This window comes from Desmodus rotundus, chromosome 9 (genome assembly GCF_022682495.2).
Source record: "Desmodus rotundus isolate HL8 chromosome 9, HLdesRot8A.1, whole genome shotgun sequence".
In the NCBI taxonomy this organism is placed as follows: domain Eukaryota; kingdom Metazoa; phylum Chordata; class Mammalia; order Chiroptera; family Phyllostomidae; genus Desmodus; species Desmodus rotundus.
In genome coordinates, this window is record NC_071395.1 from 110296961 (window position 1) to 110317051 (window position 20091).

Sequence of the window (20091 nt, forward strand, 5' to 3'; positions counted from 1 at the left end):
CCAGTCGGCGGGTGAAAGACTCGAGACAAAGCGGTGTTGGCCCCCGCGAGCTCGCAGGGTCCCGGCCGACCACCGAGGCGAGTCTCCAGCCCTCGGCCACGAGAGCCCTAGAGCGAACCCCCTGCCTCCCAAACCGCGGAGTTGTCTCCGGAAAAAGCTCAAGAAATTGGCCGGGAGTGTGGGGAGACGGAGAGGCCTGGGGTTCACGGTAAGTCGCCCCTCCCTCGTCACGTGATCACACGGAGCAGAAAAAGGAAGCGCAGGGCCGCCGGGATGCCCACAGGTTGGCTGGGGTTGGGAAGGGGCGGGGCAACAAGGATAAGGAAAAATGCGCCTGCGCCTTGGGATTCGCCGGTCCGCCTCCCTGTCTGGGTTCTAGGGATGAGGCGTCCGGGAAGGAGGCTCCAGGTCCGGGGATTGGAGGACCTCCGGGCTTTGCTGGGGGAAGTCGTAGGATTTCCCAAAACTTTCCCTCATTGGATTAAGAAGGGACGACGACGAAAGCAGCACTAGGGAGAGGTTGCAGTAATATTTTATGAAACTAATGGCGTCTCTGCTGCCGGAAGCGTGGGCGGCTTGGAGCTGGTGTAGGATTGCGGGTGCTCCCCGCGATTGATGTGTTGGGTGGGCGCGGATTTACAGTGAGACTGAGGTAGCCCTGCGTTTATACCTTGAAATCCACTTTATTTTCCCAATTATCTTGGTCGTCATCAAAGTTTTAAGTGCACAGGTTTTACAAACATGGTAGAGGAGGATTTACAATATAAAACAAAAGGTCCCCATCCTCAGAAACAGCCACTGTTAATTAGTTGTGCTTTACTTTTTATTCCTAAAAACTTTTGAAGTAAAATACTTAAATGCTTTATTTGTTCGTTTTCGTTAGTTTTTTGACTTCATCCCATTATAATAAAGATAACGCACTCTGTATACCATCCCCCTTACATCTCCCTGATTTACTTTTGTAATTTTAATCGATACTTAATCCCTTTTTTAAAAACTATGGTCCTAGTAAAGAATGGCCAAACCTGTAGAGAATTTTTATATGAGTTTGAGTCAAACTGACACCGTATTTGGGGAAGCAAGATCTCAGCTGCGCCAGACAGAATTTTGCAGCACTTGAAATTGGGGAGAAAACATAAAGATTGCGTGGAGGTGGGAAAAGGCAGGGAGGCATCAGGTTACAGAAGAGGTAACGAGGTTATGTGCTCTCTGGAGGCTGATTATGCTTATTTCAAAGGTGTGTTGACCTAGATGCACTAGAACAGGGCTGGCTTAACACCTTTCACTAAGTTAAAAGTGAGGTTACCGTCCATAGAACCTCCGCCCCCCCCCCCCCCCCCCCCGCCCCGCGTCCACGAAACTATACATTTAATTCTGTGTTCCTTCCAGTACTGGGAGTAGGATGAGATGAGTAAGGCATTCCCCTCCAACACAAAAATTTAAGGAAGTGCCAAAAAATTAACCAAGGTTAACAGTGTTTTAATGCAACTTTAAAAAAAAAAATCAAAATTCATGCAGGAAAAATCCACAGTGAATAAAATACCAAAAATTTAAATCTAGACAAGGTCATTACTACTTGTTTTTCTCTCCAAATTATTAGGATGTTACAGAGGCGGTAGGTCCCTGGAGCTTAAGAGCAAGAAAGGCAGAGGTAACTCCCCGGAGGGGAAGAAGTGCGGGGAAGGGAAAGACACTGATAATTCCTTTTGCTCGAGCTCCAGTATACCTGGGGGAAGGCACTGTTACTGATGCTGTTTTGTTTGGCTACTGTGTTAAGATTGTATTCCCCTGGTCAAAAGCTGGCTCAGACTCTGACCAGTGTGGCTTAGTTGGTTGGCGATGGTCCTGCAAAGTGAAAAGCGTCTGGTTGACTCCTGGTCAGGGCACATGCCTGGATTGCAAGGTTCAGCCCCCTGGTTGGGGTGCCTTTGAGAGGCAGCGCATCAATGTTTCTCTCCCTCTATATCTAGCCCCCTCTTTCCTCTCTCTAAAAATATTTATTTTTTAAAGATTTTATTTTTAGAGAGAAGGTAATGGAGAAAGAGAGGGAGAGAAACATCAATGTGTGGTTGCCTCTCGCGCCTCCTACTGGGGACCTGGCCCGAAACCCAGGCATGTACCCTGACTGGAAATCGAACCAGTGACCCTTTGGTTTGGAGGCCAGCGCTCAATCCACTGAGCTACACCAGCCAGGGCAAAATTAACTAATTTAAAGAAATGTTTTATTGTTATTCTATTACAGTTTCCCCCATTTTCCCCCCTTTGCCATCATCCACCCCCCAAAATAATTAATTTTTAAAAACTGGCTCAGAATATCACAGCACACCCTGTGGACAGACAGAGCCGGGTTTACTGCTCCTTGGGCAAGGAGCACACTGCTTGGCAAAGCTCTGGCAGTGTCTCAGAGGAGAAGGGCAGGTCAGAGCTTTTTGAGAATTGGAAATTTGGGTTAAGGCGGGTCTTTCGGTTCAGGGGCTTGACTAGGATTGGTTAAGAACTGTACAACAATCCAGAATTGGCAGAAACAGTAAGGAGAAAGAATTCAAAGAATCTCCATGGGCAAACAGGCTGTTGATGTTCGAACCATTTGCCTGGACTGGATGGTCTAGGAAGAGCAAACAAATGCCAGTGAAGGCAGCAGACCACAACGTCACCTTCCCATAGGCAGTAAGGTGTGGTTTGCCTCCAGGCCGAGTTTGGGAGTAGATGGTTATGTTTTCACTCTCTTCTGCATGCGTACCTTCACCCACTCAATAAATATTTAATATAATGTCCCAGATGCTGCATAAGACAGAGGATACCCTGAGGAATAATGTGAATCCTGACTTCGTGGAGCTGATGGTCTAGTGGGAGGCATAGACATTGAACTGGTAAACAAATCACTATTTGAAAAATCTATTATTTAATAAGCTACAATGAAGAAAGTAAACCAAGGTGAGGTGACAGAGTGATTGGGGGGGTGCAGAATGCTGTTTTAGGTGGGGTGGACAGGGAAGAGCTCGCTGAGGAAGAGGTGAAACCAGAGACACCGGCGTTGGTGCTGCCGGTCGCCAGACAGGGACTGAATCTCCATGGGGGCTTTATTCAGATGCCGGCGATCTGAGAAGACGGCGGGTTTGTACCCTACAAACTGTCTTAACATCTCATCTCGGGCCGCCCTTTTTTATGAAGAAAAGGGTAGGTAAGGGCTTCAGGAAAGGTTAATCAGGTAAGAGTTGCCGTCCTGTAGGTGATTTTCCTAGTATCTCTTTATGTGTTGGGCAGCAATTCTTCATCTGCATCACAGACACTTCCTCCCTGGAACCCAGTGGCTCAGCTGTCAACCTCGCAGGGTCGAGTATTCCAGTTGGACAGCAGCTTCCCACCTGCATCGTCACTTAAGCCTAGCATTTACAACTAAAGCTAAAAGCTGTCCCTCTCAGGGCATCACGTCCAGGAGGCACACGAAGGTTGTGTCTTCACTGAGAAGTGGACCATTTTTCTCTTTGTGGTTGATAAGTATTGTGTGGGGAGTTACGTAAATAGCCTGTTTGTCATCAACTTGTATTAGCATCCACGAGTGATTCTTCTGTATTTTCCTCCGGTGACTGGAAAACCTTTTTTTTCCTTTTTATGGAATGTAATGGGGTGACACTTGTTAACAAAACAGTGCAGGTGTCGGGTGCACAACCCTACAACACATCTCTGCACACTGTTGTGTGCGCACCGCCCCAAGTCAAGCCTCCGCCCACCACCACGTGCCCCCCATACCCTCCTCCGCCTCCCTCTACCTGCCCCCATAAACTTTTAAGGACAGTAAAATAATCCTTTTATTTGCTTACTGTAAAATTCATTTAGTCGAGATCACACGTAAACTTCCTAAACCCCATGGGTAGAAGCTTTTGAGGCCATAGTTCAAGTCGTGGGACATAACTCAAGTTTTCATGTTGAAGATCGTGCAGTATAGGCTTACAGAGAATTGTAACTTTTAAAGCATTAACGAGTCGCCTCTCGGTTGGTGAAATGTGCAGGGGTTCGTGGGAGCGTGGTGCCCTCAGAGGGCGTGGGAGCTCCACGCCCCTTCCCACATACTCGCCCCGTGCATGTCTTCCACCTGGCTGTTCCTGAGCTCTGTCCTTTCACAATAAACCAGTAATCTAACCTAACTGTGGAGTGGTAAACATACAAACAATCGTGATTCTTGTCTTCAAGAAAGAAACTCACCTTTCCCGTGGTGAGACCTCCCCATGACAACATGCCTCTCACTAAGGGTCGCCTTCATCCCTCTCCGGAAGAGAAGAGGAGACACAAGACGAGGGCGCCTGGCGCCGAGCCCCAGTTCTTACCTAGTGAGAGGGAAATGCCTGGGATGCCGTGACATCACCGCCACTTTCGCCGTGCGCAAACGGTGGCAGTCCTGTGTGCTGGCGCTCTGCTGTGCTCTGTCCGCCTGCAGGAGGACAAGCGAGGCTGACGGGAGGCTGCTCAGAAGGAAGCGCACTAAAGCACCCCAAACCAAGATGCGTGGGGGGTTCATGCCAATCAACACCTTTTGGATTAAAAAAAAGAAAAGAAAAAAAACCCAAAGCTGATAAAAGCTATGATGAGCTTGGTTACAGGTGTCACTTCTCTTACCTCTGGTCCTACTGCAGAAATCTTGGCAACTGTTTCAGAAAAAAATGAAAGAAGCAGATTGGTTCACCATCCTTCCTGTACAGCACTTTCAAACTTCCCGTTTCTTAAAAAGAAGCATATTTCTCCTCCTCCTACCGGGGATTTATCTCCCAGAAGTGCCTGGGGAAGTGAGAAGGGGAAGGCCCCTAAATTCCGGTGGCGCCATTACTCAGACTTCTAAGGAGATCAGCTGGAATCCAGCTGAGTCACAAGAGAAGCCGTCCTGATATGTCTTCTTGGGAACCTCTGACTGTGACATAATGTGCAGTAAAGGCTTATGGAGCCAGCTGTGCTTGTCTTAATAAACGCAGAGCAACTTTTGTTTGAAAAACAAATTGAGGTTAAACTTATGTGTATGCCCCCCACTCAATTCTACTGCATGATAATTTTGAAAATAAAAATAAATTTAATGGCATTGCTACTTATAGCTTAGCTTATAATATATATGGTGCTTGAGAGTGGAAAAATTACCTTAAAAAAGATTCTAAAATTTCAGGTTTTTGCAAGATTGGACAGGATCGTCCACATCATCCCAAACAGGAAGCACAGCAACCTCCTGGCAGTTTTTGAGGGGGGTTTTTGTTCTACTTTTTGCTTCTCTCTCATGCCAAAGATGATCAGAGGCTCTGCTTCCTGGGCGCGCCCTGCAGAGCGCTTGCGTTCAGGGGAGAGGACTGGACCTTGGCCAGCGGCTCCTGCAGCACAAGCCGGGCATGTTCCAGACACATGTGCTGACAGGACCGTGGGCTGTGGACGGCAACACTGCCCACCTCGGCAGGACACTGAAACCAGTTTTGCGAGACTCTCAGCTACGTTCCACTTCTGGACTAAAGCTGTCACCTGACTTCTACAAGGACCTTACTTGGGATTATTTCATTACCATTTTCTTTGTTTGGGTCTCCACGTTCTTGTCCTATCAAGAAATTGTTCAAGGTTCTCACCGGCAGGATGCCTTTGTCACTGAATAATTATTGCTGAGTCCCCACCTTGCTAACAGTCTACACGAGGCTTCTCATGTTAGGGAGTTGTTCTCTCTCTCTCTTGCACACACACACACATACAGACACACACACCCACACACAGAAAGGTACATATTACATGTACGTGCCTACTCCTTCTTTTCCTGATAGTATATCTTGGAGATCTTGCTATATGAGTATGTGTAATGCCTCATCTAAAAAAAAGCCTGTGAAGAAAAAATACAATAAATACTAAATAAAATACAGAAGAAAAGCCTGTGAGTGTTCCATTGCATTGTTATGAAATCACTTCTATAGCCTCTTTCTCTTTTTAAAAAATTGTAACAAAAACCTATAGCCCCAGACTAACCATGATAAAAACAGCAGACAAAAGCAAATTAGAAGTCATACTACAAAATACCTGACCAATATACCTCAAATCTCTCAAGGTCATAAAAAATCAAGGAAAGTCTGGGAAGCTGCCACAGCCAGGAGCATCTAAAGGAGTCACGACGACGAAATGTGATGTGTGTCCTGGAGGGGACTCGGAAAGAAGAGGCTGTTAGGGGAAACCAAGGAAATCCCAGTGAAGTATGGAGCTGAGTTAATAATGACTCTACGGGTTCTTTAATTCTGACAAATGTGTCACCTTAACGTGAGATGCTAATTACAGGAAAAACTGGGTACATAGGAATTCTCTGTACCATCTTTACAGGTTTTTAAAAAAAGATAAATCCAAAGCTATTCCAAAATAAAAAGTTCACTTTAAAAAACAGGAAGACTCCCTTTATGCACAACTCTGAACGAATGTCAAAACATGGTGGTGCAGAAGCCAAGGTGCAGAGCAGCGTGCTCCCACAGTTCACGGGGAAAGACACAGTTCGAAGACCAAGCTGCCCACGTGTTTCCGCGCGTGTGAGAGTTTCCGCGCTGTGACGGCAGGGCGTAGTTGTCGTGATGGAGATGGCAGACTGCCATCCGCCCTTCTGCGGAGCCCCTGCTGCAGGGGATCAGGGAGGGAAGGGTTGCACGGGGATTAGAGTAGGGACAGTTCTTCATTATGTGAAGGCACAACCTATCAAAAAAATATTTTTAATTTTAAACCACCACCCACTGGAACTAGCCTTCCAGAGGTAGCGGGTCTCAGGCATCTGCTAACCTCCATCTCACCGTCTGCTTGGTTTGTCAGAAATCCTCAAAAATCCACCCCAGCTCTTCGGTGACAGGAGCCAATGACGCTGCCCAAGCCCGGGGTCTATTACTTCCCCTGGGAGGTCTGTGCCGGCCAAGTTCCCGATGGGGGCGCCCTGAGGACGTTTGGCAGGTGAGAACGGTTCTTTCTTCACAAGGTGGGGGGGATCGTTAACTGACCCCGCCAAAAAACAATTAAAAATAGTTTTATTATCATTTTGTCGAATTATTTTTTAAATGCTAACAACTTCATGGGCCGTCGCTGTAAAAAACGTAGACAATCCATAAAGCAAGCAAACGTCACCTGCGATCCCACAGTCGGCCGGCGCTGCTAGCCTCCTGGTGATTACAGACTTTTTCACGGGTGTAGGTATGCACAGATGTGTAAGTGGGTGGGTATGTGTACACGCTATATATACACATGTACATGCTGTATGAGTCAGGTGTTGCTGTGTAACAAATTACCCCCAAATTCAGTGGCTTAAAATGACAACAAAAGCTTGTGATTTCGTAGTTACTACAGGCCAGGAACTTGGGAGTGGACTAGCGCATGGTTTGGGCCCAGACTCACTCGTGAGGCTGCAGCTAAGGTGGCGGCCAGGGCGGCCGACACTGAAGGCTGCCCTGGGCCTGGCGGGTCTGCTCCCAGGGCGACTGCACATTCGGCGAGTCTGTCCAGAAGGCCCTCACAGTGCAGATCTCTCTGTGGGGCTGTTTGCAGACCCTCAGGACGTGGCCGCTTCCCCTGGGAGGAGTGGTCCAGCAGAGACAGCGAAGAGAAAGCCGCAGTGCCCTCCTTCTATGGCCTGACTTTGGAGGTCACTCCCCATCACTTCTGCGAGATCCTGTCGGCTACATGGGTCACTGCCAGTCAGGGTGATCGGGGACTACCTAGGGATGCAAGTGCCAGGAGGAAAGAATCACTGGGGACTCTCTTGGAGACATGTGTACCTATATGTAGAAAACGTTTAACCTAAATGAGATCCTATTGCATTACTAGATGGTACCGTTTATTTACTTACTTACTTGGATACAGCAGCCCTAGTTCCGTGCCTAGTGTACAGATCCATATCATCACTTCAAATAGATCCATTTCATGTCATGGCAGAGATCCATCAAACTTACTTACCGGTACTGTCATCTATTTACTTAACCAGTGTTGACTTTCAACAAGGACATTAACGTGTCTGAGTGGGGAAGGGACAGTCATTTCAGTTCAACGTGGCTGAACAACAAATGTTTCATTTCTTTCCCCATGCATTGGAGTGCTACTGAGCAACGAAAAAGACCAAAGTACTGGTTTACCCAACAACATCAACGAGTCTGAAAACCACTTTGCTGAGTGAAAGAAGCTGGACCCAAGAGACCACATGCTGTTAGAATATCATTTGCATCAGATGCTTGAGCAGGAAAACTCATCTAGAGGGACCAGAAGCATGGGTGGGAGATGGGGAGACTGGCTTCCAAGGGGCACAAGGGAACTGTAGGGGGCAACAGAAGTGTACTAAATCTTACTGGGGTGGTGGTTACACCGAGTGTGCATTTTTGTCAAAACTCACTGAACAGGTGTCTTTTAATGCATGGGACTTACACCCCAACACTCTAGACTGAAACGCTTTTTCTGTTTGCTGCCACCATTTTACCTTGTTGGATCCAAGTATGGCTGACCATCTTCCCTTGGATTTATTGGCCTCCCCAAACCTTGTAAGCGCCGTGGTGTTGTGCCTATGGATAGAAACGATTGCATTTTCCCCGACTGCCAGGCTGTGCCTCTACGATGTGACCCAGTCCCGAGTGACCCTGACGGCTCAGCGCGGATCTGAGCAGCACCAGACCCTCGTCTGCACCAAGCTGGTGGAGCCGTTCCAAGCCCAGATGGGCTCCCTGTACACGGTCCTGGGGGAGCTTGAGCACCAGCAGGGTAAGCCGGGGCCTTGCACCCAATTTCTCACTCTGGCTCCTGAGTGGAGCCTCGGTTAGGACTGGGCCTGGTTTGTGACCCAATGGGAGTCCCTCTCCGGGGTTAACATTCCTTCCAAATCAGCCTACAAGTTCACGGACTCATGGGAAACAGATGATGGGGCTCACAGCCAATTTGCCACAGGGAATTGAGAAAGAGTGGAGAGAAACCATTCATTTCTGAAGGCCTACAACGTCCAGGCCTGGTACCGGGTTTTTGAAACTGCCCATCAGTTCTTAACCTGACTCTTACTCCTGCTAGTTCATAGATGAGAAAACCAAGGCTTGGAGAGGTTGGGGCTGAAGTGACCATCCGGGAAGTCAGGGCGAGAGAGCTAGAACACGGTGCAAGCAATAAAAGCAGCCGGGAAGAATCTCTGGCATTCAGAGTCGAAGGCTGCTCTTTGACACGCAGGTCCTCGGGGCTCTCTCCCCCGGGAGCACGCCCATGCCCTTCCTCTCTCTCAGGCCTGCATCTCCTACACTCTAAGGGTCCCCAAGAGACTTGCAGCCAGGGGAGCGGTGGGTGGCTGCAACTTGTCCTGGGCTGACCCCCTGAACCTGTCTCCAACGCCTCTTCTCCGACTTTCCGGTGAACCTAAGCTGCCCCGCCTCAGCTCCTTTCTTTCCTGTAACCTTTTTAGAGTCAGAGCACCCCGCCGAGGCTCCTGTTGCCCTTCCTTGTTTCACTGTCCCCAGCCTTAATAAATGTACTCTCAAAATCAGAGAGAGAGAGAGGGAGAAAGAAAAGGAAGAAAGAAAACCCCATGTACTCATATTCTTTGCCTCCTGTCTGCCTGTCTCCATGCCATTTTCCCTTCATATGGTTCATATTATATAACGTTGGATCTGGTTATTTTGGCTTAACGTTATATCATAAGCATCTCCTATATCTTCAAAACCTTTCTAGATATGGTGTTTAATGACTATAATATTTTATAGATTAGATGTGTGTCTAATTCATACACAACCACTGGACATTTATATTGTTTCCATTTCTTGCTTTTATAGATGTACTAAACATTGATTATGTTAATGCAATCATGGTATACTTAGTCAGTGGAATATTATGCAGCCAGCAAAAGGATGCTTTAAATTTCTATTAATTGACATAAAAAGTTTTACAATAAGTTATTACGAAAAAGTTTACAAAACAATAACAGTATGTATCATATGACCTCATTTTTGCTTAATATATTTTTACATAAATATAAATGTAAGTTTGTTACATTTCACATGTAGCATTTTGAAACATTATTTCCCAAAATGTTAATAGTTGTTTCTGGGTGGTATGATTGTGGGATTCTTTATACATTTTACAATGAAAATGTATTGCTTTTATAGCCAGAGGGAAAATATTTATTTTAAATCTATATATCTAGGTATAGATTTAAATCTATACCTAGATATATAGATTTAAAATACTGCAATTAATATTCTCATACACTAAACTTTGCTATTTTCTGATTATTTCTTCAGGGTAGTTTCCTAAAAGTAGAATTGCTACGTTAAAACATGTGAATGTTTATGGTTCTCCATTTGCACCACCAACTTCCTTTCCAGAAGTCACAGTGATTTTTAACTCTGGGTGACATGCACTGGAAAAAAAAAGTAATTAAGTGGTGCTCACTTCAATTATATTTGACTTAATACAAGTTAATCTCGGCCAAAAAAAAAACTCGGCCAAAAACTCAACAAGTTAATCTCTATTCAGACTTAAGCCTTGGCGTTCACAGAGTTCCTGCCCTGAACACTGGCTTGGCAGGTACCAGGAGGAGGGATGGGCAGGGGCACAAGGGCCATCCCAGGAAGGATGTCTGAAGCTCGCTTTGACCGGGGCCCAGATCCTCGGAGGCTTTCCCCTGCCCCCTGGCCTCCATCGAGTCCCGGGAGCTCTGGAGATCTGACCGCCTGGAGTCTGAACCCCTGAGGCGGATTGCTAATACAGGGAAGGGATGAAATGACTACGGGGCAGCAGGCTGGGACAAGGCAGGACCTGGAATGGACACTTAGAATCATTTATAGGAAGAAAAATGGAAAAAACTTTACAGTATAAATCTGACCCATACAATTTTTTAAATTTAATGTTTTTATCTCAAACACACACTATTGTAGAATGGTAGAAATCACGTCCACGCACCCATCACCCAGGTCCAGCGTGACCTGCGCTCCACTGTTCAGTGTCTCTTCGCCTGCATTTATCTTGCTGGTGTGTTTTAATGCCAACATAAGACATGGTCTCATTTTACTCATAAATACCTCACTGTGAATCTCTAACACCACCCCAGTCATGCCCAACAAAATTAATAGCTACTTCTTCATATGTTCTAATACCTTGTTCATGTTTACTATCCCCCAGTTGCCTTAAAAAAGAAAGGAGGACAGAAAGGTGGGTTGTTACAATTACCTAGCTTAATTAGATCAGGGTCCTGGAGTCCACACATCACGTTTGGGTTACGTATCTCCACTCTGTGTTCATCTCTAACAGTTCTGTCTTCCTTCTCTCTCTCTTTCTCTTTTAAAATGCCATTTATTGGAGAACATAGTCATTTATTCTATAGAATTTGCTGAAAAATACTGGAATCTGGGACTTCCTCATTCTTTCCTCCTGGTTGCCTTACGTACACCTGCTGCTCCTTCCCGTGCATTTCTCCTGCCTTTTCCTGTTTGGATTGTATTTGAGGGAAACCAAATGACTGGCGAGGGAAAGTTCTTTCGAAAAGAATCACAGTGAATAAACGCAGGAGAGAGCATTGAATTTGAAAGTCGCCTCTTTCAAAGCCCTGGTGAAAGACCAGATGCAGGCAACGGCCAGTATCACCAGCTGCTACTCACTAGGCGGAACTCGCCAGTGCCCGGGCCTGCCCGGTCCATCCAGCCGGTGACAAGGCAGGTGACCGGTCTGCTGTGGGACACACACACAGGGATGCACACAGTTCCTCTCTGAAGTATTCTGGCCAAAAAAAGGAAAACCTGAACCTAAACAATCTACCCTCAGACCAGGCAGCTTTCTTCCTAGGCTCTGGCTAGTTTATTGATCACATTTTAACCTTTTTTGTTTTCCCTCACACAAATGTTCCCCAACTTTCTAAAAGTCATACATGCTCATCATTTGCAGCTGACACAAGGGAAGAAAGGTGACAATGAGGAGGCAGGGGCGGAGCACGGGCTGACTGTGGAAGTGGCCACCCCACCCCAGCCTGGGCAGAGGGCGCACGTGTGGCTGGCCCCGCGGTCAAGTCCAAAGTCCTGTGGGGATACGAAGGTCAACCAGACACCAGTCATGCCCCATGACAGGATGGCAGTGCTGCCTACAGTCACCTAAGAGCTTGCTGAGCAGATAGAAGAGGTGAAGAAATGCCAGCTCTGTGTCGAAACTCGCTGGCTGTGTCACCTTCTTTGGGCACCACCCAAAGGCCTAAGGGCTTCCTGTCCAGGTACTAAGGTATCGGGGCACAGCCTCTCCCCACTCTTCTCCAGGGTCCCTAATAGAATCCCCAGGCTGGAGGTGACTTGCCTAGGGCATGTGGCTACCCTAGAACTCTCACCGTAAACCCCAGACATGCCACCCGTTCTGGTTTGTTCCACGGCACCACTGTTTCCTCCTCTGTGGGTCCTCCTGTTGTGTCCTCTGGGACCTTCCTCTGGGACCTTCCCTCTTACATCTTCGAGCATCCTTTGCATGTTTTCACCTTTGCCAGGACCCGCCTGAAACCTGTCCTCTCCCCAGGCCCTCAGTTCTCTGCCCACCCTCCCACATGGTGGCTCGGTCAGCTTCCCCAGCCACATTCCCCACAGAGGTGGTGCCTGGATCCTGCCGGCTTCTCCGGTTTGTCATTGCTCACCTTTCTCCTCGACCTCTGTGGGCGACCAGTTCTGCCACTGTGTGACCTGTCCCGCCTCTGCCTCTGACACCCACAGCTGCTCCTCAAAGGGCCACACCTCTGCTCCGTGACACAGCTGCAGCCCTTCCCTCTTCTGCCCCGTGGACTCAGGACCCCTTTATTTTCTTCCATCTTCCCTCTCCTGTTCCCTTTCCTCCCCTCCAGCTGGACCTCACTATCATTTCAACAACGTTCCTGGCAGAAGTTTCAACCCCCTGCCCTCCCTCCCTCCTGCCTGATGAAACCCCAACCTTCCCTCTCTGGGGCCCCACCCCACTGGCAATGGAGAAAGTTCCCAAAGCTCCTCAGAGTCCAAGCACAATGGTCTGTCGTCTCACCCGGGGGGGCCTCCACGCTGCTTAGAGACCCTCCCGCCCGTCCCGGTCAACCCCAGGCCCACAGTCCACACGGCTGCCAGGCACCCACCTGTTACGCAACACTACTGGCTCACCTCCCGGTTCCTTTCTGGGGATTGCCTCACCTCCTACATCCCGGGGAAGGTTGGGGCCACAGCAGCACCCGTCCTCCTACAATTGTATGCGTCCACGCCCATCAGCAGCTCCCTTGCCCCCACCTGGGATGGAAAAGGGTCCCTGCAGCCTGAGGTGCGCCCCCGTAGTGTGACTCTGGTCCGTGGCCTGCCCTCCGTGGGGACTCTGCTTTCTCAGCCAAGCCCTTCACCTGTTACCACAGGTTCCTCCCTTTCAACGCAGAAAGCACTGGAGCCTCTTGCATTTTAAAATAACAAGAATGACCCCTGGCTGGTATGGTTCAGCAGATTGAGTGTGGGCCTGCAAATCAAAGGGTTGCTGGTTCAATTCCCAGTCAGGGTCCATGCTTGGGTTGTGGGCCAGGTCCCCAGTTAGGGGCTCATGAGAGGCAACCACACACTGACGTTTCTCTCCCTCTTTCTCCTTCTCTTCCCTTCTCCCTAAAAACAAATAAATAAAACCTTAAAAAAAACATATAAGCATCTAAAAAGTTAAAAAATAAAAGAAAAAAATAACAATGATGACGGTAGTTGATACCAGGCGGCACCCAGGGGGGCCGAGGGAGGCCTCAGCCCCGTCCAGGTCCTTGTCACAGAACAAGAAAGAATTCGAGAGCACGACAGGAAGGTTTAGTGAAGCGCAGTAAATTTATTAAAGCGACCGGACGCATTCCAGACGTGAGAGCAGGCGACCTCGGAGAATAAGACGCACCCGTGAGTCTGCGTAGAAGGCTTTTATTAGACACGGGCTTCGGACGCTGGTGGGTGACTGCCTACATGGCTCGGAATTTGGTGGTTTGTTTTTTTTTTGGCCCTCTGAATTACAAGAAATTGAGGAAACAGGCGGTCAGCAAAGGGGGCACCTGTGATGCTCTTGCCCAGACAGAGAAAGGGAGAGGTAGAGCGTGAGGCCTTTGTTCCCCGTCCTAACCTTCCTGCCTCAGGAACGGTTAAGAACGTGGCGCTCTGCTCTCTATGCCCACCGAGCCGGGACCCCCCTTCCCTCTGCGGTCAAGCTTCCTAAGAGGCCTGTTCTCCCGATCAGCCCAGCACCGGGGTCAACAGAAGCCAGTGACACACAGGTGACCTCGTGTTTCAAACAGGCACGCCTGAACATCTTCCCGTGTTGAGGGCCGGCATCTACACGATGCAATGCCCTGAACTCTGCCCAGGCCGTGTTAAGTCAATAACGTGGCCCAGACTACAAGGAAAGCCGGGCACCGACTCTATCTAACCATAGGGCCTCTGTCTCTCTCAACTGCGTCACAGCAGGACAGGACAACGTCCTAGAACGCTGAGTGTAGTCACGAATTCGCCCAGAGAGCAGAGAACACATGAGTGACAAAAAGTAAAAGAAGTGTCCACGTGAGAAACATTCAAACCCGCAGAGAACTTCTGTGAGTTTGAGCCAAAGCAACGACAGCTGCCAGGAAGCAAACTCTCGGCGGGTTGAGAAATGGTCTGGAGGACAGCAGGGTAGCCCCTCGTTTCGCACGTGACAATCAGAGGACCGGACTGAAGGGGGTGACGGGAGTCCTCCGGTGATGGATTAGGGAGGCGGGGGCTCGGGGAGTGGGTAAGAGGCCAAACGCTAGACACCTACTTCTTTGACGTAGGCGGGGAAAGGAGGGTCCACAGGCAACAGTTAACACGGTAACAACAACAGTGAGGGGGTCTGTGGTCTCAGCGCTGGCGGGGGTGGGGGTGGGGTTACCTGGACACTGCAAAGGTGTGTTATCACAGATGCAAAAAGAAAAAGGGCTCGGTCAAGATAAAGATTAACCTTTGTTAAAGAAAAGTCCCGGCCTAGGCCCGGCCATGAACTGCTGATAGTTCATCTCAGACCAATCTTTGAGGTTGCTTTAGGGCTCTGCGTTCCTGAGGCTGCCTTGCGGGCCTCCCCTGAGCTGCTCAGGTTACCGTGGGGCCTCTCTCCTTCCACGGACGGACGGGTTAGGGCGAACCCCAGACCTCCTTCTGTTTGGTGTCACTTGCACATTGACGAACCTTTCCATCAGGTCACCACAGCTTCTGCTGGAAGCCCCCGAGCCCCTCGCCGGGGCGGGATGACTTGCCCCTCTAAGGCCAGACTCTCCCCTTGGATTAATTAAATAGGGGGTTTCTTCGCCCTGGTTTCCAATGCCAGAGGGTCTCCGGGTGCCCTTCCCTTGGTACAAACAGAAAACTGGGACGGTGACGGACACCCCTGCTCAACCCTGGGCACTTCGGCCTACAGAGAAGGTAGCAGGGAATCAAGATGACGAGGGAGGGAGGGAAGAAGGTCCCTCTGGCCCTTCTTCCCTGGAGAAGCGGAATTTCCCGGCTGCCCCAAGTGCCGGACGCCTGACTGCAGTACATGGGGGGCCCGAGTAGACGAATTGCCAGTGTCGCATGTGCTTTGTCCAACTCATCCCGTCAAAACGGAGGACAGAGCTCTGGCCTGGTGGCTCAGCCGGTTAGAGCGTCACCCCTTATAACCACCGGAACGCTGTGGCTTCGATCCCCCGCCAGGGTGCTTGCAGGAGGCAACCGATCGATGTTTCTGCCCCCCACCCCAAAATGACAAACATATCTTGGGTGATCAGACAAAAAAAGTCAGGTGGGGGGTGGGGAGAAACAGCTGGACCCCGGCGGCGGCGGCGGCGAGCTAGTAGGGCCTTTGTGTTCGTGTCTTTCAGACGGCGGTCCCGTGGTGAAGGCGCGAGTGCTGACTTGTGTGGAAGGGATGAACCTCGCGCTGCTGGAACGAGCCATCAGCGAGCAGAGGGCGTACCAGCGGGAGAGGGACAGCCGCCCGTAGCAACTGGCGGCGGCCACAGCTGCGACGGAGGAGACGGAGAAGACCCAGGGACTTACCGCGGTGACGGCCGTTTTCTGGAGCCTGACACCACTCCCCCAGGAGAGCACCGGAGGCCGAGCCCTGGGCGCTGCGGACTGTGGGCCTCGCGGGAGGCGGGGAGGGTTCCAGACGGTCCTCGGAATAAAGACCCGGAGAGGCCACGCCGTGTGCGCACGTGGTGCAGCGCCCGCCGCGGCCGGGAGGGGGAGCCGCGGAGCCGGCGGCCGCGCGCCGGGGCCGCGGCAGCGCGGGGTTTCTGGGGAATTCTCGGCACGCGGCCTGAGGGGAGAGGGCCGGGGGCACCCAGTCCAGGTGCGGGCCCAGGACGCAGGGCGCCCGACGCCGCCGAGGTTCCGCCCTCAGGGGAGGCGGAGGCCCTCGCGGCCTGTGGCGGGACCGGGGCTCCGGAAGCCCTTGCTGACCCCGACTTAGTGCTGCCCCGCCCCGGGCAGCCCCTCTGGGCAGCTCTGGGCCCCGTAACCCGGGCCGGCTGGGCGGAGGCGGGCTGAACCCGAGCAGTTGGGACTCTCCTGCGCCCCGTAGCAGGGACTTTGTTGGCGGGGGCTGTCCGACTCCAGACAGGGTCCCGGAGCGGGGGCGGGGCCGGGGCGGAGGGGCGGGGCCCTGAGCGTGGGGGCGAACGCCGGGGCGCCGTCTGTTTCCCGGGCAGCTCCGCGGACATGGACGTGTTCCAGAAAGTAGAGAAGATCGGAGAGGGCACCTACGGGGTGGTGTATAAGGCCAAGAACAAGGAGACGGGGCAGCTCGTGGCCCTCAAGAAGATCAGGCTGGATCTGTGAGTGCTGGGCCGGCCCCTGAGACACCCCAGCCACCCCGTCCACCTCTTGTCTCAGGGTTTCACATTCAGCGCCTTACCCGAAAGCTGCCCAGCTACCCCCGGGTGGCCACCCCAAGCTTTGCCTTGGGCCCCTGGTGGGAATGAGTGTGCTCTGAGGAGCCCAGCGCCGAGGGATGGGCCGTCCTGAGGGAATATGGAACACGGGCGACTCCCCCCCAGAGCAGAAGCACCCTTCTTGGCTTCCTGCCTCCACTGCTGTACCCTCCCTTCCTGCAGGGAGACCGAGGGGGTCCCAAGCACCGCCATCAGGGAGATCTCCCTGCTCAAAGAGCTTAGGCACCCCAACATCGTCAGGTGAGGTGGGGAAGGAGGCGGGGAAGCCGGGCCTGTGCCAGGCCCCCTGGGAGCCGCATCCTGACCGGCGTCCCCGGCCAGGCTGCTGGACGTGGTGCACAACGAGAAGAAGCTGTATCTGGTCTTTGAGTTCCTCAGCCAGGACCTGAAGAAGTTCATGGACTCCACCCCAGTCTCTGAGCTCCCCCTGCACTTGGTCAAGGTACCGAGGGGAGCGCGGGGGAGGACGCCCTGCTGGGCCGGCCAGTCGTCCACCCCAGCTCATCCAGCCCCTCTCACGCTCGCTGTTGCAGAGTTACCTCTTCCAGCTGCTGCAGGGGGTGAGCTTCTGCCACTCGCACCGGGTCATCCACCGGGACCTGAAGCCCCAGAATCTGCTCATCAATGAGCTGGGTGCTATCAAGCTGGCTGACTTTGGACTGGCCCGAGCCTTCGGGGTGCCCCTACGCACTTACACCCACGAGGTGCCACGGGACAGAGGGGAGAGAAGGGCAGCTGAGGCGAAGCCACCCGTGTCCTCAGCTACCCCAAGTGATGCTGTCCCCTCGTCCCCACAGGTGGTGACACTCTGGTATCGAGCCCCTGAGATCCTCTTGGGCAGCAAGTTCTATTCGACAGCTGTCGACATCTGGAGCATTGGCTGCATCTTCGCAGAGATGGTAGAGAGAGGGACAGACACAGCCCCAGGGAGGCCCCAGGCAGGGTCCTGCTGAGGTGGGGCGGGGGGCTCTGATCCACCTGTTAGAGGGGGATTAAGGGACTGACTGGAGGACTGAGGAATTGGGCCTGAGTCCAGAAAGGCCAGGATTCTTAGCACAGCCCTGGGACAGGTCTTGGAGGTGCCTCCCTGGCCTGGCCTCTTATCTGGAATTGGATTCCCAGTGATGAGGGAGGGGTCCCCACAGCTTCTCCACTCCCTCGCTCCAGATGACCTGCAAAGCTCTGTTTCCTGGTGACTCTGAGATCGACCAGCTCTTTCGCATCTTTCGGACCCTGGGGACCCCCAGTGAAGCCATGTGGCCAGGAGTCACCCAGCTGCCCGACTATAAGGGCAGCTTCCCCAAGTGGACCAAGAAGGGGCTGGAGGACGTTGTGCCCAATCTGGAGCCGGAGGGCAAGGACCTGCTCATGGTAGGTGCAGGGAGGTGGCCGGCAAGGGCAAGAAGGGCCGCCTGGCTCCCGCTGCTGCTCCCACTGGAAGCGTCCCTTTTGTTAGCCAGTGTCTTGTGTAACCCCGGCTCCTTCCGAGTCCAAGCTGGTCTCTTCTCTGACCGCTGTGCACAGCCGGCTCGTTCCCGTCCCTGTGCCTATTGATTGTTCCACCTGGAGACCTCTCCTGCGATAAGTCCAGCGTTCACCCTCCCTGTTAAACCTCTGTTCTAGTCAGCTCTGTGCTGTGACTCTTGCCCTTTTTTCCTAAGTCGCTGTGCGTTTTGGGTAATTCTCCCTGCGGTCATTATCACCCCGTCTAAACTGTAAGCTTTTCCAGGCAGGGACCACAGCTGCTCCTGCGTCACTATTCTGCCTTCCACAGTGGTCACTCTCACACGAGGCCAGTCCCGGCCCCTGGCCCCTGCCGCAGCCCTCACTCACCCCTCCTGTCGCACCACCTTGACCCCTTGGGCTGGCCCAGACCAGGGTGCCTCCAAAGACTCAGGCACGTTTCTCCCTCTAATCCGGTGTTGATCAGAGGATGGCTGGGCAGTGTTTTCATCTTCGGGCTGCGTGCCCAGCTTTCCAGACCTCTGTGTGTGCCAGCCCCGCCAGCTGGGCGGCACAGACTCTCAAGCAAGGCTTTCAGGACTCTGTCCTGGTCACTCGGAGGCAGGGGGTCCCTCCATAGCCTGGCTGGGGACCCCCCCACAAGTGTGCTGCTCCCTGGCAGATTTGGCCCATACCCAGGGAGCAGTCTGTCTCAGCCAGAGGTCAGTGGGGGCCTGGAAACCTCAGTGAGGAAGGGAGAGACCAACAGCCTTAGGAGCCTGTAGGAGACCGGGTGACTCAGCAGGGCTGGGCCAGAGCTAAGTCTCAGTCTCCACGTTCCGGGAGTGTCCAGAACTGGCTCCTGAGCTGGGAGGCAGTGGCTTTGTGCAGTTCTGGGCCTGAAGGCAGCACTCCCGGGGCTCAGGGTCCCCAGACGGGATTCACCTGGGAAGGTAATTCCTCTCCCTACCCTGGCCACACCCAGGCGCAATCTCTTTCCTCTTCCTCCTGCCTTCACAGCAACTGCTGCAGTACGACCCCAGCCAGCGGATCTCAGCCAAGGGCGCCCTTGCCCATCCATACTTCTTGTCCACCAAGACCCCCCTGGCCCCCCACCAGTGTGTGCTGGAGCATTTTTGCCGCTGAGAGTGTGTGAGGCCACCACCCTCGAGCCTCCCTCCAGCTGCTGCCCCAGCCGCCTCCTCACCAGCTTTCCAAGAAAGAAAACGTGTCTGGAGAGAGAGCAGAGCTCTAAGGAATTTGGCATCAGCCATCGGGGCTGAGTTTGGGTTAGTCCTGCCGACAAGTTAGTGAGTTCCTGTGTTGTTCATTGGGTTCGATGGTGCCGTTTCAAGTTGGGAGTACAGAAGCTCTGTGCACAAGGGGTATGTTAGAGGCGGGGTCTCCTGGCAGTGGGGCAACAGGCCAACAAGAGCACGCTGCCCTGCAGAGCCTGACTCTATGGGAAAGGGTGCCCCCTGCTGGCCTTTTTGGGTTTAACGTGTTTTGGAAAAGAGTTGTTTTCTAGTTAAAAGTAGAGTATTAAGTTAAAAGAGGGAGAGGGGACATTTCTCTGATTCCGGGGGAGATCGGGGAGCGTGTAGCTGTTCTAAGTAGTCGTCACTTAGGATATGCTCACATTTGTTTGTCTCTGGCTTTAAGAACAGGAAATAAAAGTGATACACTGAGTTTTCCCGTGTTATTCTGTTGGGGGCATGCCAGGGACTCACCATCCTCGATCTCTTTCCATGACCTGTCAG

The 20091-nt window shown here is 51.9% G+C and overlaps 2 protein-coding genes and 1 long non-coding RNA gene across 4 annotated transcripts; 2 read left to right on the top strand and 1 right to left on the bottom strand.

The window, feature by feature from the left end:
- Positions 1 to 71: 71 nt before the first annotated feature.
- On the top strand, positions 72 to 15953 carry TEN1 (TEN1 subunit of CST complex). Of its 2 annotated transcripts, XM_024553961.3 has the most exons (5): positions 72 to 208; positions 6062 to 6203; positions 6802 to 6936; positions 8567 to 8724; positions 15815 to 15953. In XM_024553961.3, the coding sequence occupies exons 3-5, from the start codon at positions 6845 to 6847 to the stop codon at positions 15934 to 15936; spliced, it is 372 nt and encodes a 123-aa protein (XP_024409729.1). In that variant the 5' UTR covers positions 72 to 208; positions 6062 to 6203; positions 6802 to 6844; the 3' UTR covers positions 15937 to 15953. The 2 variants fall into 2 exon arrangements, with proteins under 2 accessions (XP_024409729.1, XP_053766614.1); XM_053910639.1 differs by lacking the exon at positions 6062 to 6203.
- On the bottom strand, positions 2820 to 12957 carry LOC123479053 (uncharacterized). The gene is made up of 3 exons (XR_006654523.2): positions 12608 to 12957; positions 7375 to 7694; positions 2820 to 4528 (listed from the first exon to the last, which is right to left on the bottom strand). It is a non-coding gene; the product is annotated as an uncharacterized lncRNA (long non-coding RNA).
- Positions 15954 to 16178: 225 nt separating the features above from the next.
- Positions 16179 to 20019, top strand: CDK3 (cyclin dependent kinase 3). Its single transcript, XM_053910638.1, has 8 exons — positions 16179 to 16287; positions 16646 to 16771; positions 17051 to 17128; positions 17210 to 17330; positions 17422 to 17592; positions 17686 to 17787; positions 18056 to 18259; positions 19352 to 20019. Exons 2-8 carry the CDS (start codon positions 16656 to 16658, stop codon positions 19475 to 19477), a joined length of 918 nt encoding a protein of 305 aa, XP_053766613.1. The 5' UTR covers positions 16179 to 16287; positions 16646 to 16655; the 3' UTR covers positions 19478 to 20019.
- Positions 20020 to 20091: the final 72 nt, after the last annotated feature.

Excerpts from the sequence above, each read along its gene's own strand:
- CDK3 (XM_053910638.1), top strand. The coding sequence starts at position 16,656 with ATGGACGTGTTCCAGAAAGTAGAGAAGATCGGAGAGGGCACCTACGGG. Across the intron at positions 17,331-17,421 it reads TCCCCCTGCACTTGGTCAAG|AGTTACCTCTTCCAGCTGCT; the intron begins GTACCGAGGGGA and ends TCGCTGTTGCAG. Across the intron at positions 17,593-17,685 it reads TACGCACTTACACCCACGAG|GTGGTGACACTCTGGTATCG; the intron begins GTGCCACGGGAC and ends TCGTCCCCACAG.
- TEN1 (XM_024553961.3), top strand. The coding sequence starts at position 6,845 with ATGACGCTGCCCAAGCCCGGGGTCTATTACTTCCCCTGGGAGGTCTGT. Across the intron at positions 6,937-8,566 it reads GCCCTGAGGACGTTTGGCAG|GCTGTGCCTCTACGATGTGA; the intron begins GTGAGAACGGTT and ends CCCGACTGCCAG. Across the intron at positions 8,725-15,814 it reads GGAGCTTGAGCACCAGCAGG|ACGGCGGTCCCGTGGTGAAG; the intron begins GTAAGCCGGGGC and ends CGTGTCTTTCAG.